General features: G+C 44.9%; 1 protein-coding gene across 3 annotated transcripts in view; it reads left to right on the top strand.

The window, feature by feature from the left end:
- The window catches only part of PHF8 (PHD finger protein 8), a 92,917-nt gene extending 85,340 nt beyond the window's left edge, over positions 1-7,577 (top strand). For 2 of the 3 annotated variants that reach the window (XM_005860884.2, XM_005860883.2), the window contains 2 exons: positions 3,757-4,093; positions 4,992-7,577. In XM_005860884.2, the coding sequence (XP_005860946.1) occupies positions 3,757-4,093; positions 4,992-5,080 (426 nt within the window). In that variant the 3' untranslated portion in view covers positions 5,081-7,577. Of the gene's footprint in view, positions 1-653; positions 762-3,756; positions 4,094-4,991 lie in introns of those variants that run through there. The other variant, XM_005860885.2, reaches the window with a different exon arrangement.
- Positions 7,578-16,219: the final 8,642 nt, after the last annotated feature.

The raw sequence follows: 16,219 nt of genomic DNA, 5'->3' as shown, positions 1-16,219 counted from the left end.
ACTCAATTGAGTATACTCAAGTTCTTAGCCATTTACCAGTACGGGAATTTGCTTTTTTTTTTTTTTTCTTGTCCTCTATATCAAAAATGGAATCTTTTAAAAAATTTTAAAAAATACATTTTTTAATTTCAGAGAGGAAGGGAGAGGGAGAGACATCAATGATGAGAGAATCATTGATTGGCTGCTTCCTGCACACCCCACACTGGGGATCAAGCCCCCAGCCTGGGCATGTGCTCTGACCGGGAATCGAACTGTGAACTTCTAGTTCATAGGTGAGTGCTCAACCACTGAGCCACGCCGGCCAGGCCCAAAAATTGGATCTTAATCTTGTCCCCTTGCTTCCCAAGAAAACATCACCCACTAATTTTTGTTTTAAAGGATCACTTCACTACAATCAAATTGACCTTTAAGCATGTTAAAGTTTACAAAGTTGTTTAATATGTATAATGTGCTCAGCAACCATCGGAGTAGTTAGAGGGGAATCTTATGTTTATCTCCTTATCGACATCCCCCTAGTGCCTCGTGCCACTTCCTGTAGCTTAGAACATTTATTATTGAGCATCTGTTTTATGTTAGGTGCTGCATTTGTACAGTGTCTCATGTAATCTTCCCAGTACCCCTTTTCAAAAGGTTATATTTTCATCATTTTACAGGTGAAGAAAATGAGGCTGTCTTTAAGTGACTAGTCCAGGATAATACAGCCAGTAAATGGAGGAGACAAGATGCAAACTCATATCCTCTAACTTTCATTTAAATAAAAATGAAATTGTTATTTAAATTGCTATTTAAATCAAATGAAATTGTTAAGTATTTATATATTTAAGTAATTATACCCTATTTAAATAAAATTCAATAGAATTATGTTTTTAATATGATGGCTGATGGCACGTTGGAGTTGCTTGCAAGTGTTTTGATGGTTATTGTTGGGAGCCAGGAGACCACGCAGGCCAGGTGGCTCTTCTTTGAGCAGAACTTTTCTCTGTAATGTATATCCTAGTGCCATGTAAAATGTAATTGAAAAGAAAAGGAATTCTGCTTTAAATAAACAGATAAGTTCATTAAAAGTGTGAAAACTACTCTTAGTACCTTTTAAGGAGCTTATTTCTATTTCGGTTATCAGGGATGGCCTTAAAGAAGAGGTTTTGAAATTGGGGAGGGGTTTTGCAGACTAAGCATTTGGAGGACACAGGGAGGTATTCCAGAAGAGAACTTGATACACATACAAGGCCCTCTTGATCTGGTGGTCTCTGGTCACCTCTTCTCCCTGAGTTCCTGCTGGCCCCTCATGCAGGCCCTTTATACCAGCCACACTGTTGCACTGTGGTACTCATAGTTCACTCAGTGTATCAGATGCCTCTGTGCCTTTGCACAAGCTATTCCCTCTGCCCATTGGGAATCACACTGTCTTCTGAGATGCTTTACCTAATACCCCTTCACACCACCTACCACCAATTTATTTCAGTATCCTTCTGTGCTTTCATAGCATCCTCCCAGGGTACTTATAAGTATAATTTTCTGTGGCTTATTAAACTATAAGGGCCTCAAGGGTGGGGATATATCTAATTTAACTTTGTATCCCCACTGTGTTAAACATGTGTTTATTCAGTGTTGAGTGAGTGAATGAATGAATGAGCAGATCTTTTTGGATTGGAGGACTCATGTTGAGGAATGGGGTAAGATAAATGGAAGTTAAAAAATGGATTCCAGCCCTAGCTGCTTTGGCTCAGTGGATAAAGCTATGGCCCGTGGACTGAAGAGTCTTGGGTTCGATTCCGGTAAAGGACACGTACCTCGGTTGCAGGCTGGATCCCCCAGGGCCACGTGCAGGAGGCAAGCAATCAATGTGTCTCTCTCACATCGATGTTTTTCTCTCTCTGTGTCTCTCCCCCTCCTTTCCACTCTCTCTAAAAATCAATGGAAAAAGTATCCTCGGGTGAGGATTAAGAAAAATAAATATAATGGATCCGGAGCCAGCCTGCCTAAGTTTGAATCCTCTATCGCTGAGCAAATTACTTAATTACCTGTGCATCAGCTTTCTTGTAGACTTTGAGGATTAGATGAGGTAATATATGCAAACACTCTGAGAATGGCACTTGCCACAGAGTATAATTACTGTAGACATGTTAGATTTTCATTGTTATCATTATGGGTTAGGTAAGTATAAGTGGTCAGACTGTGGAAGACCATGAATGTCAGGCCAGGGAATTTGAACTTGGATGTGGACCTGCTAGGCTTTTTGAGCAAAAGAATTGTCACAGTGAAAGTGGCCTTGTCATATGACAGTCAAGTCTTCTGTGGGGGAATCTGGATTAATTATATGAGAAATAAATAGGCAATAGAGGTAGAAAACATTGGCTGTATGATCTAGGTGTGAACAGATAACTTCTGGATTCAGTAGAGAAAAATAGGGGCAGAAATACAGTTCCTGATGTGGGTGGAATAGCAGTGTGGCTGAGAAAAGAGAGGTCCCGTAACCTTGGGAAAATGACAGCCTCTCGGTGCCATAGTTTCTTCTACTAAAAATGGGATTATAATTTTCCTAATACTTTTTATTAGTAGTAAACGAGTTAAATTCGAGAATAGTGCCTGGCATGTATTACTAATATTATTATTCTTATCTCTCAGAAATTCGTATGGTAGCCACAGCCTGTCAGATCCTCCAAAGGCAGGCGTAGGCCCGTGTTGCCAGGAGAAGGCAAAGAAATGTAATCACTGAGGTGGTCTTTGTGGCTGTGTAGCATTTCAGAAGGTGAAGTCATTCACATGCTCTCAGCATCACCTTTCCAGGTTCTCAGGGCTCCAGATGCCCACTCTACAGGTACCCACTACCCAGTGGATAGTAAATCAATAGAGTCATAGATGGATGAAATCCAAGGTATTGGGAGAAGTGGCACAACTCCTTATTCATCCCTCCATCCCAGATCAAGGTTTTAAGATTGGTGAACTAGAGGATTGTCAAGTCCTCTATTAAAAGAAAAAGACCAGCAAGAGGAAGAGACACCATTTTAAGGGATGAAGATAGAGTAATAGTTCACCACTTCCTGAGTACCTATTATGTACTATGTTTTTAATGTTATTATTTAATCTGACAACCCTGAAAAACATTATTTTGCCCATTTTACAGATGAGGCAATTGAGATTCAGAAAGGTTAGTAACTTGAACAAGGTCATCCAACTTAGGAAGCACAAATCTAGATTTGAACCCAAGTTTATCTTATTCAAACCTGCCACTACTCTTTTACTTTCAGGTGTCCCATGTTGAGAAGTGTGCAGGGTGGGTGTTCAAATACACAACATCTCTTTAGCTATAAGGCTTTAGGCTCAAGATACTTACTCCCTGCACCTCAGTTTTCTCATCTGTAAATAGGGATTTTTTTTTCTCAGGGCTGCTCTGTGGAGTAAATGGGATAAAGCATATAAAGTGTCTCAGCTGCTGGCATAAATTTAGTTATTTTTATAAGTTTCCTGATCCACCTCATAATTGGCAATGTTAGTACCAAAACCCCAAGTCTCAGAACTCATTTGCCTTTCTGTTGCCACTGTACTGATTAGTGGCAGTGATGACTTAAGGGTAGATGGTGCCAGAGAGATGACCTCAGGTACAGGAAGGCCTGTCAGCATGTACATATATCCAGGCTAGATGTGGGCTGGGGGCGGGGCGCAGAACCACACTGACCATTGTCCAGTTTCCTTTCTGGGAAATTCTCTTTTTTCTCCATTCCTGATTTCTCCCCTCCCACTTGGCTTGTGTTTCAGGAGCTGCAGAAGGCCCAAAAGAAGAAATGTATCAAGAAGAAGCCTTTGTTGAAGGAGGTAGAACAGCCTCGCCCTCAAGAGTCCAATGTCAGCGTGGCAGCACCAGCCCCAGCTTTGCCTACTGCACCCCAGCTTCTCACCTCCTCCTCACCTGTACCTCCTCCTGAGCCTAAACAAGAGGCCCTCTCAGGAAGCCTTGCTGACCACGAGTATACTGCTCGTCCCAATGCCTTTGGCATGGCCCAGGCGAACCGCAGCACCACACCCATGGCCCCTGGTGTCTTCTTGACCCAGCGGCGCCCTTCAGTTGGCTCTCAGAGCAATCAAGCAGGACAAGGTACAACTGCCATATGATTATAGAATTGAGGACTTTAGGGCCACAGCTCCAAACACTATGCACTCTGGTAGATGACAGTACAGGAAGGGACACTGGCAGCTGACCTAGGGTGCTTGGACTTGATGTCATAGGCCATGAAGTGACATCGACTGGTGTTAAGCAGAGACAAGCTCAAATGTGGGTTTACAAAGAGCTTCTGGTAGCCAGAGTGGAGGATGGGCTGAAGGTGGGAAGTCTAAGAAGGAGGCACACACACTCTCTAAGCTGCAGAGAAGAGAGGCAGGGGCTCTGGCAGAGGGAATGGAGAGGGTGGGATACATGAATTAAATATGGAGGTGGTCACATGGGATGTGGGAGGTGATTTGATGTGGGGAGAGGGGAGGAGGCAAGGGTCAGGGACTCGAGCCCTCCTTTTCCTCATTTTGGCCCTCAAAGCCCAGTCTCTACATAGCTCAAGAGGGTGAGGCATTGGGTGACGAAGATGGGGGTTTTGAATGAAACAAGCCTCTGGGGGTAGCAACATTAGGGATACTGAGCTATAATCACTAACCAGGTACTTGTCTAATACTGGTGGGCAAGATAAGGGGACTGGGAAACACAATCATCTCCCTGAAGAATATAGGAAGGAAAATGGGACCAAAAAACAGTGGAGAAAAGGAACCAGACAGACTAACCAGGGAGTCCGTGGCAAAAGGTCATAGGAGGAAGAGCAAAGGCATGTGGTATTGGATGGGAGTAGTTAAGGAGCACTTCTTGCCCAAGATGGGCCTGGAGTAGGTGGAAGGATGGGGAAACTGTGGGCAGAGGTACAGGAGGGGGGTGGCTGAGGACAACTGGTACTGATGTTGCTCCTGGAGCCCTTGCCATAGTGTTTGCTTACCTCTTGGTTGCCCCACAGGAAAGCGTCCCAAAAAGGGCCTGGCCACAGCAAAGCAGAGACTCGGCCGTATCCTGAAAATCCACAGAAATGGCAAACTACTTCTGTGAGCTCCCTGGCATCCTGCCCCTCCCCCTTTCACCCCCATTGCCTTCTCCATGGTCAACTCTCGGGGCACTCCTGGATCCTGTCTGCCCCCGACAAGGTGCTGAGGCACATCGTCCTGCTTTCTTGGAACTGACCAAAGGCAGGGACTCCCCACAGGCCTCTTCACTGACCCCCCCAACTCCCTCCTCCATTTCCTCTAGAGCATCCTGCCTTCCTCCTCCATACCTCTGAGTAGCAGATAAATGGCAGAGGTTTCCAGCTGACTAGAACTCTCTTTTCTGCTGCTCTAACCCATTTCCCTCTCACCAGCCTTGTCAACCCTTGACTCTTGTCCCCACCTAGAGCCAGAAGGCAGGGTGAGGAGAGGCATGAGGAGAGCCTGGGCCCTCAGTATTGCCATGGTCCTGAAGGGGGAGGCCCAGCGCTTATTACTTCCCACAACTCCAGCCCCGTCTCCAGAAGTCTGCCCCCCTCTGCCCTTCCTTCCTTCCCCTTCCTCCCCCCAGCCCAGGGGACATTTCCCACTCGAGACTTGTTCCTGGGAGAAGGGGCTGGCCTCTGCCCTTTCTTGCCAAATGGTTCATGGAAATAAAGAGAGGGGATTGGAGCCTCTTCACTGCCCCACCATGGGCCATTTCCAGAGGGAGCCTAGAAAGGTCATGGGCTGACTTCTTGCGTCCTTGGGAAGAGGAGAGATTCCTGTCACTTCTCAAGGTGGGGAGAGCCTTTGACCATGACGTTGACCACGACTTCATAGCCCATTGGAGGAAGCTACTTTGGAATGGCTACAGATCAAGTCCCCAGGCTGGGCTCCAGGGATTTGCCTGGATTTTGATCCCACGCGGCTGTGGCTGAGTCCGAGCAGGTGAAAAACCATCTCCTAAAGCCTCAAAGCACCTGCCGCCGAAGCAAATGACCCGGGGCTCTAGGGCCCGCTTTCTTCACCTGCATCCCAACACGCAGCGTGGACCTTCCAGGGAGGATGTGGCAGGACAGCTCAGCCCTGCTTCTCCATCGGGAACCTCCCTGCTTCTTTCCCCACCTGACGTCTGGATCAGAAGACCATGGAACTCACACCTTCACTCCTGGGCCGCCGCACTCCCAGGTGCCAGGTGGACGCTCAAGCTGAGTGCAGAGGCCACAGGGCCGGAGCCTGGGAGAGGGGGCACTCATGTATACAGGAGCTGGTCGTCTGATCCCCCCTCCCCTTCTTTTCTTTGTGGATGTCTATTGTCCAGACAGTGCCCACCATCTCCCTTCCTGTCCCCCAACTCCCTCCACCTCCACCTGTCCTGCCTTCTTTGGCAACCTGGACTGGATGGAGAATGTCCCCCTCCCTCCATGTTGGCACTGCCCAAGTGGAGTGCATCTGTACCCTCCACCCCTCTCCAACCTCACCCCAGTTGGCCCAGTGCTTCTGGGGAACTTAACAGCTATCATGCAGGCCACAGGGAATATGTGAGACCTCCTTGTCATCTTGGTGTCTCCAGTTCATTCATTCTCCACAGCCCACATCGACTCCCCTTCCTTGGAATCAGGGGTCCCTTAGCCCCATTTGCTTTTTCTACCTTGGGGACCCCAGGGGCCAAGCAGTCCTCCATCTAGTCACACCAAAGGCAAAAAGCCTGGCTACCTCCCCCTTTGCACGTGAGGTCCCCACTCCCCTCCTCTCTGTTTCTGCCCAGCTTTGCTTTTCTTGGGGATTTCAAGGCAGCAGAGGGTGGCGAGGGGAGGGAAGGGGGGCAGCCTGTGTCCCTGTGTAGGCAACTGCCTGACTAGGCCCTGACTGCTATAACCAAGACCAGGACCCCAGCCCTTCTGCTCATTAACAACCCCCCTTGATCTTTCAAAGGCAGCTAATTGCTAGCAAATCCCCCTAGTTCCAGGCCTCTTTCCCCTCTGTTTCTTTGTTAGAAGTTTCTGTGGAGCTGAAACCCAACCTCCACATGACGGTTTCCATTTAGTTTAGTTGGACTGTCAGAGCTTCCTGTTTGTTTTGTGTTTCCAATGAAAAGCAAGTTTACCCTCAGAGTTATGCTTTTCCAAAGAGGCTAGTGTGCTTTTTTTTTTTTTTTAATGTTTCAGGTTCTAAGTGAAGTGAGTTGGGGAGGGGTTAGGAGTGGTAGGAACCAAGGGTTAGAACATGGTGAGAGAGTTACCTCTGGTCTCCTACCCCCAGTACAGAGCTGGGGGTCAGATAGGGGGCAGGGAGAGAGGATTTCTATTCACCTTTAATATATTTTTACAAAAAAGCAAACAATTTAAAAACAAGCCCACCGCTTCTGTACATGTTTAAATATATTTTTAGAAGTGGGTAGGATTGTGAATTTCTGATGCAGGGCCTTTTTATAAACAGGTTAGAATAGCATCATACAGACTTCTCTTGTTTTTTTCCCCTCCCCCCTGTTTTTTTCTTATGTTGTGTTACTAATGTAATTTATATTTTTTTTAGGTCCTCCCTTTCCTATAGAGATAAAAGTGATTTATCTTGGCAATTGATTTGATTGGCATTTTTTTTTGGTGGTGGTGGTGGTGGTGGTGGTGGCGGCGGTGGTGGTGGCGGCGGCAGCGGCGGCGGTTGTTCCAGGAATGTCACCTTCTATAGCTACTTTCCAACTCTCCCTCCCATCAACCTAGCATTTTGCTGGTGCCCGACTGTATACTCAAGGTGGGGAGAGGACAGGGTCCCTGCCCTCGCAAGAGACAGTTGACATATGCGAAACAGATACCTAGAAGGATAGTGAGCAGAAAAGAAAGGGTGCAGCAATTCAAAGGGGCCTAACAAGTGTGTTGGGAAGGTTTTCCATGGCTTCCATGGGCTGTTGTTAGTGTTGACACCTGTATCTTTTTTCTATTAATGTAAAGTTTTGGGGTCTCTCTCTCATTCTCTCTTGCTGTCTCACTCTCCCTCTCTCACTCTTCCAGGCTGAACTGGATTACTGTGCTTAGGGCCAATGCAAGGGGTAGAATAGAATTATTTGAGCTGATATATCATCCCAGACACACTGCTCTTAATGTTCTATGTATATTGATTTATTTTATCCTCACCAACATTCTCATCCTACTGATGAGGAAAGAGAGGCAAAATAACTTTCAGTATCATATATCACAAGTTGTGGGGCCAGCCTGGTTTCAGAATCTGTGTTTTTTTGTTTGTTTTGTGGTTGGTTTGTTTTTTTGAGAGAGAAAGGAAGGGAGAGGGAGAGAGATAGAAATATCAATGATGAGAGAGAATCATTGATTGGCTGCCTCCTGCACACTCCCCACTGAGGATCGAGCCTGCAACCCAGGCATGTGCCCTTGACCGGAATCAAACCTGGGACCCTTAAGTCTGCAGGCTGACGTTCTACCCACTAAGCCAAACCAGCTAGGACCAGAATCTGTGTTTTTATCACAGTTCTACCACTTCTCACTGATAACCACTACCATTTATTAAATGCCTTTCCTGCGCCGGACATTGGGCTAGGGGTTTCTCATTTAGTCTTCACTGACAACTGTGGGAGAGAGTTAATGGCCTATTATATTTTTAAAGATAAGTTTTTATTGATGTCAGAGAGGAAGGGAGAGGGAGAGAATTAGAAACATCAATGATGAGAGAGAATCATTGATCGGCTGCCTTTTGTGTGCCCCACACTGGGGATCAAGCCTGCAACCTGGGTACGGGAATAGAACCTCGGCCTCCGGGTTCATAGGTTGACGCTCAGCCACTGAGCCATACTGGTCAGGTTAATGGCCTATTTTACAGTGAAAGAGGCTGAAGCTGGCCAGTGGTCTTTCACAACAGGATCTGCCTGACTTCCAAACTCATGTTCTTTCCCCTCACCATGTTAGAAAATCTTTTTAAACTCTGACCCAACATATGTTTATTGAGCATCTGTTTTATGCAAGAAGCAGCATTGAGAGGTGTGTCCTGAGGAGAGCCCCCAGAGTGATGTTGGGAGCCTCAGTTCCAAGTTTCCCATCACCCTGACTGTGTGCCTAGGGAAGGGCTGCTTACTGTCTGAGGGTCACTGTAAAAGGAATTTGAACCCAATCAGGATTTCTTCATCCTGGAGATTCTGGTTCTGTGGGTCTGGGGTAAAGCAGTCTGGGTTTGTCACCTACTGGCTAAAGGACCCTCTCCAGCTCTCCCAACTTGAATTGGTTTTAGGCAGGGTTTGGATAGAGAAAGTGCTTATCTGGGGCATGGGGAACTGTCTCCTGGTAGAAAGGCAACAGGAAAGGGGGAGGGATTTCAGAGCCCTTGTAGGAATGATGGGCTGGATTCGCTTTATCACCAACTCTCATTCCACCCCTCCCCAGTGAGGGGCCAGAACACCATCACCAAACACTGTCACCAGCCTAAGTTTAGAGCAGGGGTGGGGAACCTTTTTTCTGCCAAGGGCCATTTGGATATTTATAACATCACTAGAGGCCCAGTGCATGAAATTCGTGCACCTGGGGGGGGGCCCTCAGCCTGGCCTGTGCCTTCTCGCAGTCTGGGACCCCTCGGGGGATATCCACCTGCTGGATTAGGCCTGATCCCCTTGAGAGATTGGGCCTAAATTGGCAGGTGGATAACCCTCTCATAGTCCGGGGCTCTCACAGTCTGGGAACCCTTGCTCTTTACTGCCTGCCTGCAGCGGAAGCAGGAGAGACTCCCGCCACCGCCACTGTGCTCGCCAGCCATGAGCCCGGCTTCTGGCTGAGCGGCACTCCCCCTGTGGGAGCGCACTGACCACCAGGAGGCAGCTCCTGCATTGAGTTGTGCCCCCTGGTGGTCAATGCACATCATAGTGACCGGTCATTCTGCTGTTGGGTCGATTTGCATATTAGGGTTTTATTATATAGGATTTGCAGGCCATACAAAATTACCCACTTAAAAATTAGCCTGCTATATTTCGTCAAACATATAACTATCCCCTAATGCCTTGGCAGGGCCAGACCAATTGATTTTGTGGGCCTTATATGGCCCGCAGGCCGGACGTTCCCCACCCCTGCTTTAGCGGATAAGCTAGTCTTGGTGACCTTACTCCTCATCTAGGCAGGAGGTGCCAGCAGATCAGAGGCTCCTGTCTAAAAATTAGAAGAGAACAAGGGCACCCAATTTCAGTCTTCTTTCCAGTATGGAGTAGACAAGTATACACGGCTTGTCACTAAGAGCTCACCTTTTCAATAACTACCCAAGTCATTTGGGAGAGATTACTTGTCCAGGACTCAGTTTCTACATTTGCCAGATGGAATTACTTCAACTATGTACCTCCCTAGAGACGGCGAGTGTTGGAGGAGGAATCACCCCTGGATGCTATTGATTCCTGAACTGAATCCTCTAACCCTGAACTATCCTTAGTACAGATCCCACATTTCTGTTTGCTCGTGTGGTGTTCCCTGCCTCGAGCACACAGGCCCCTCCCTTTCTTTTTTATTTTTAAGTATATTTTTATTGATTTGAGAGAGAATCACTGTCCCAGTTGTCTTGTTACATCTGTATTTATACCAGTTGATTCTGATCCTATCAATCCAAAGGTTAGGGCGTTCTTATCTCCCATTCCAGGGAGTAAAGATTATGTAGCTTAAGCGTGATTGTTCGTAGTTAAAGTGATTAACTACCCGCCTGGCACTTAGTTAAGGGGTTTTATTCCCTCCCTAACTTCAACACATAGCGCTAAGAAGGGGAGCAAACATATTAAGAACAGTATGCCATATACGCCAGGTCCCTTGAAACATATGCTGTGCAGATGTTTCTTCCCTGCAGCGACTGTGTCAAGCAGCAAGGATGTACCGGCTCCCGGCAAGTGGCCTCCTGTACATCCCCTACTGGGGATTGAGCCCGCAACCCGGGCATGTGACCTGACCGGAAATCAAACCATGACCTCCTGGTTCATAGGTCGACGCTCAAACACTGAACCACGCCGGCTGGGCTGTCCCCTCCCCTTCTGCCAGGACCCTGATCATGCCAAGTTAGCTGAAATGGCACTTGCCCTCCAGTAAGCTGAGTGAAGGAGAAGAGCAAGGGATGCTGGTCAGGGAATCTATCCCTGGGAAGCAGGGAATTCAGGTCAGGTTTCCTGTCAGGGTGATGTCTGAGCTGAAGGGTGAAAAGTAATTAGCCAGTCAGGCTGAGAACAGTGGGAAGTGTATTCCAAGCCAAGGCAATAGCATGACTTAAAAATTTGGGGGTGGGGGTGGGGGAACCCATGTGTGTATAAGGCAAGCAATTTAGTATAACTGCTGCTGTGACTTTTACCTGAAGGTACATATGCAGAGTCTCCAAGAGGGAATGTTTAGTTTGAGTAGGCATATAAGAATCCATTAGTTTTTAGGCATAATATTTATTTTAAAACCTCAGATAATGGAGGATATATCATTTTGATGTCTGTCAAAAGACTTAACTTTATCCCATGAATGACAGAGAACCATTAAAGGGTTTTAAGCAGAAGATGGCTTTAAAAAGATCCCTTTGCAAGTCATAGAGTGGATTAGGAGGGAGAGAGATTGAGCCAGGGAGACCAGCGAGGAAGTTACTGAAGGAGGGAAGGGGAGGCTACCATTGCATCTTCTAAAGCTCCATTCAATGCCACTTCCCTAAGGAAGCCTTTATCCAACTTTCCAGTCAATTCTGACCTTTTTCTGGACTTCTACACCTCATAGAAGGTGGAAATCTCAGGCCATTTCCAGGAGGCAGACCTATGGAGTTGGCCTTTCATACAACCTAAGAGACACACTTGTGCTCCTCTATCCCCTTTTTAGGTTTTTAACTCAAAATAGCTCACCTTTCCAGGCCCTCTCTTTCCCCATAGGGCCCTAACATAATGCCAGCACTCACCAATGAATGTGGGAAGAGAAATACAATACCCATTTTATATTCTTCTCAGAAATCTACCAAGCCTCTCTCGCATTTTGTTCCATTCTATCATACACAGCCTTTCAGGGTTATTTTCTCAAAGTCCTATTTTCATCATTCCTTCCTGTGTAAGAACATCAGTGGTGTTCCACTGCTTTATGATATCTTCTGGCTTTCCAGGCTTTCCAGGGCCTGCTCCAACCTGGAGTCAATGGGCTGTGGTGGAAAGAGGATTATGTCCAGGAGTTGAGTACACCAATGATTCCAATTCAGCTCTGACACCTATGTGATATTGAGCTGGCTACTTCATATTTTCTTGATTCAGTTTTGTCATCTGTGGAGTGAAGATATAATATAATTCCTACCTCATAGCTTTGTTGCGGGGGCGATTATAGTAGCTACTGTCTTTAAAGAACTTCATTCAATGTCTGGCAGTCAGGTAATCAGTGAATCCATTTAAATTTTTCTCAGCTAATAATTGACCAACCAGGCCTATAATCTCATAAAGGCTACAGAGAAAAAGTAAGCTTTAAAGGAATGGAGAGAATATTTCAAACCAGGGCAGGAAATCGAGTTGACTTCATGGGGAAAGTGAAGGACACACGTGGCTGAATCAATAGGTGTGGTGAGCCTTACACTCTTGTAGAAAGGAGATACAACTAAATCTGTGACACAAAGTTGCTGGAAGATGCCAGAGTATCATCTATAGCAGTTCAATATCACGGATTCAATTCTATAATGGTTTATCAGGCCCTGTGTATGCTATTAGAAGGCTTGATCCTCAAGGAGCATGTAGTTTAGTACACAGACATGGAAAGTATAGCACGCTGAGATAAATGCAGTAAGTCTGCACAACATTGCTGATAGGTCCTGCAACTTTAAGCAAAATGACGTATGTGGAAACCAATTTTACCATAGGCTAATAATTTTGCCGCTAATTGATATAAACAAAAGGTAAGCCCGGCTGGCATGACTCAGTGGTTGAGTGTCAACCTACGAACCAGGAGGTCATGGTTTGATTCCCAATTCCAGGTCAGGGCACATGACCGGGTTGCAGGTTTGATTCCCAGTAGGGGATGTGCGGGAGGCAGCCAATCAATGATTCGCTCTCATCATTGATGTTTCTATTTCTCCCTCCCTCTCCCTTCCTCTCTGAAATCAATAAACATATTTAAAAAATAGAATAAAAGTAAAATACACAAAAACAAACAAAAGTTAAGTTCCCATAACATCTCATCAATGAAATGGCATGGAAGGAAACATTATTTGAGGACCTGCTGTACTATATTACAAATAAGTATGGGGTGCTGTGGAAGCATGAAGGAAGGTGATGGGACCCAGTCTGAGGAGCAGAAAAGTTGTCTAGGAAGAAGCAACACCCGAGTTGAATACTAAAGGACAGTCACTAGGAAACGGAAGGCAGAGGATGTGTTGGAATAAAGCATTCCAATCAAAAGGGACAGCATAAGCAAAAGAAAGTTGAGGCAGCCTTGTGTGAGTGGAATTATTAGCCCTTGAATTGGGCTGGTGTGCAGGCTACAGTAAGACAGCAAGTGTTGGAGGATGAAGATTAAGAGGTTGGCAGGGACCCAGTCATGGAGGTTCAATTTATGTTTCAGAATGATTTTTCTGGTCATCCTTAGGGTGGGGAGAGACAGAAGGGGGTTACAAGATTCCAGTAAGAAGCAATGAGGTCTAAACCAGGGCAGTGGCTGTGAAGATACCAGAGATATTAACCCATCCACCCCTTTTTCATGACATTTTACTATGGACAGTTCCAAACATTCAGAAAGTCAAAGTAATTATACTGTGAATACTCATGTATCCACCATCTAGATTCTACAATTAGCTTTTTACTATACTTGCTCTGTCACACGTATCTATTCATCCCTCTATCCCTCCATCAGCCCATCTTAGTTTTATACATTTCAAAATTAGATATCTGTACACACCCCCTTAAAACACTTCTGTGTGCACACCATTAACTAGAGTTTAGTATACGTTTTGACTATTTTAACTAAAATTTCCATATAATGAAAGGTACCTATTTTAAGAGTATAATTTCATGTATATAGTAACCCATACCTCTATCAAAGATACAGAACATTATCATCAACCCAGAAAGTTTCCATTGTCCCTTCCCAGTCAATCACAGTCCTACCCGCTTCCAGAGGAGGCCTTGAGTTTGGAAGGGTAGGACTTGGAATGTGTGAAAACAGCAAGATGACCCAGGTAGAGAGAACCTGGATGGCTCCCTCTCCAGCAAAGTCATGAAGGCAGGTAACCCTGGGGGACGCACAAGCATTAGTAAACAAGCTTGAATGGATGCCTTTCAGTCTCCCTTTTCCCCCCCTATGGGGCCTCATCTTTATGGGTCAAGGCATGGAACAACGAAGTAGAGAAGAGTTGAGTCAAAGGCCCTCAGGAGCTAAAAGTCTTATGGGGAGAAACAGTCACAATTCAGCGTAACAAATATTGAATGTTGCATTGTACAAGGGTCAGTGCTATATCAGGAAAAAAATGGAAAATGAGGTGAAACAATACAAAAGTGTCACAAGGGTATGTGGTGTGTGTGTGTGAGAGAGAGAGACGGGGGGAGCGAGAAAAGGAGGGGAGAAGGAGAGTGGAGAAGTGATAAGGTGAATGACTTAGACTGTTGGGACTGGAGAAGTTCAAAGGAAAAGGGGAAAGATCATTGAGCAGCCATGAACAATTTCCTGGAGGTGAGAGGAGTTGTCTTGAAGGATGTTGATTTTGATAATAAGTGTGCTAGACATAAAAATGTTTTAAGTAGCAAATAACAGAAAATGCAAATCAGGCATGGGACATTGGCTCATGTAATTGAAAAGTCTAGAAGTCTGTGGATTTCAAGCACAATTTAATCAGAGCTTTGATTCTGATGATCTCAGTTCTGCGTGTGTGTGTGTTAGCTTTGTATTCAGGATACTTCTTCATGGTTATAAGATGGCTGCACACAGCATAATGTAACCACTTGTGCTTATTTGCCATCTGAACATCCTCTTTGGTGAAGTGCCTGTTCAAATCTTTTGATATTTTAAGTGGGTTGTTAGTTTTCTTACAATTGAACTTTGAGAGCTTTTTATATATTTAAGGATCTTAAATTCTATGTTGGATGTGTGACTTGCAAATATTTTCTCCCAGTTTGTAGCTTGTCATTTTTTCTCCCAGTCTGTAGTAGTCTTTTTCATAGAACAAGTTTTTAATTTTGATAGATGTCAATGTATCAGTTTTATTTTGTGGATTATCATGTTTAAGAATTCTTTGACTAGCCCTGACTGGGCATGGCACAGTGATTAGAGTGTTGGCCTGCACACCAGAGGGTCTGCGGTTTGATTCCCAGTCAAGGGCACATACCTGGGTTGTAGGTTCGATCCCTGGCCCTCGTCAGGGAATGAGTGGGAGGCAGCCAATCAATGTGTCTCTCCCATATCAATGTTTCTCTTTCTCCCTCTCCCCCCTCCCTTCCACTCTCTCTAAAAATTAATGGGAAAAATATCTTCACTCAGGTGAGGACTAAAAAAAAATTATTTGAGTAACCCTACATCATGAAAATGGTCTCTTCTAAAAGTTTTATAGTTTTATGTTTTACATTTAGATCCATGACCCATTGTGAGATAATTTTTGTATACTGTAAGAGGTTTAGGTCAAGGCTTTTTTTTTTTTTTGCCTGTGAAATCTCCAATTGTACAAAAAAAAAAAAAAGGCTTTTCTCTATTGAATTGCCTTTGCTCCTTTGTCAAAAATCAGGTAGCTGTACTAATATGGGTCTAATTCTGGAATCTCTATTCTGTTCTATTGATCTCATGTTTCTATACTTCCACTAATACCCCCCTGTTTTGATTACTATAGCTATATAATGACCCTAATGTCAAATAGAGTGATTCCTCCCACTTTATTCTTATTTTTCAAGATTGTTTAGCTATTCTAGGGCCTCAGCCTTTTCATATAAATTTTAGAATAAGCTTTTCTGTGCCTACACATACCTTGCTGGTATTTTGAAAGGAATTGCATTAAATCTGTAGATCAATTTGGAGATAATTGACATGTTGAGGGTTTTAAAATATTTTTAGATTTTATAAAATATTTGATTGAAGTATAATATACTAGAATTTGTGAAGAATACAAATTCTAAATGTACATATTAAAGAATTGTCCCATTACCCAATTCAAGAAATATAATAAATAGCACCTAGGGGATTGAGTCTTAACATAAAAGCAATAGGAGATGAACTCATGGGCCCACTTCAGATGAGGAGGTCCTTAAAAAGACTGGAAAATAGCTTTCCTACTGCCATAG

The sequence above is a fragment of the Myotis brandtii genome, unplaced genomic scaffold (assembly GCF_000412655.1).
Source record: "Myotis brandtii unplaced genomic scaffold, ASM41265v1 scaffold1424, whole genome shotgun sequence".
NCBI classification, from domain to species: Eukaryota; Metazoa; Chordata; class Mammalia; order Chiroptera; family Vespertilionidae; genus Myotis; species Myotis brandtii.
Note: the sequence above shows the minus strand (reverse complement) of the source record. Positions and strands in the feature narration are given on the sequence as shown.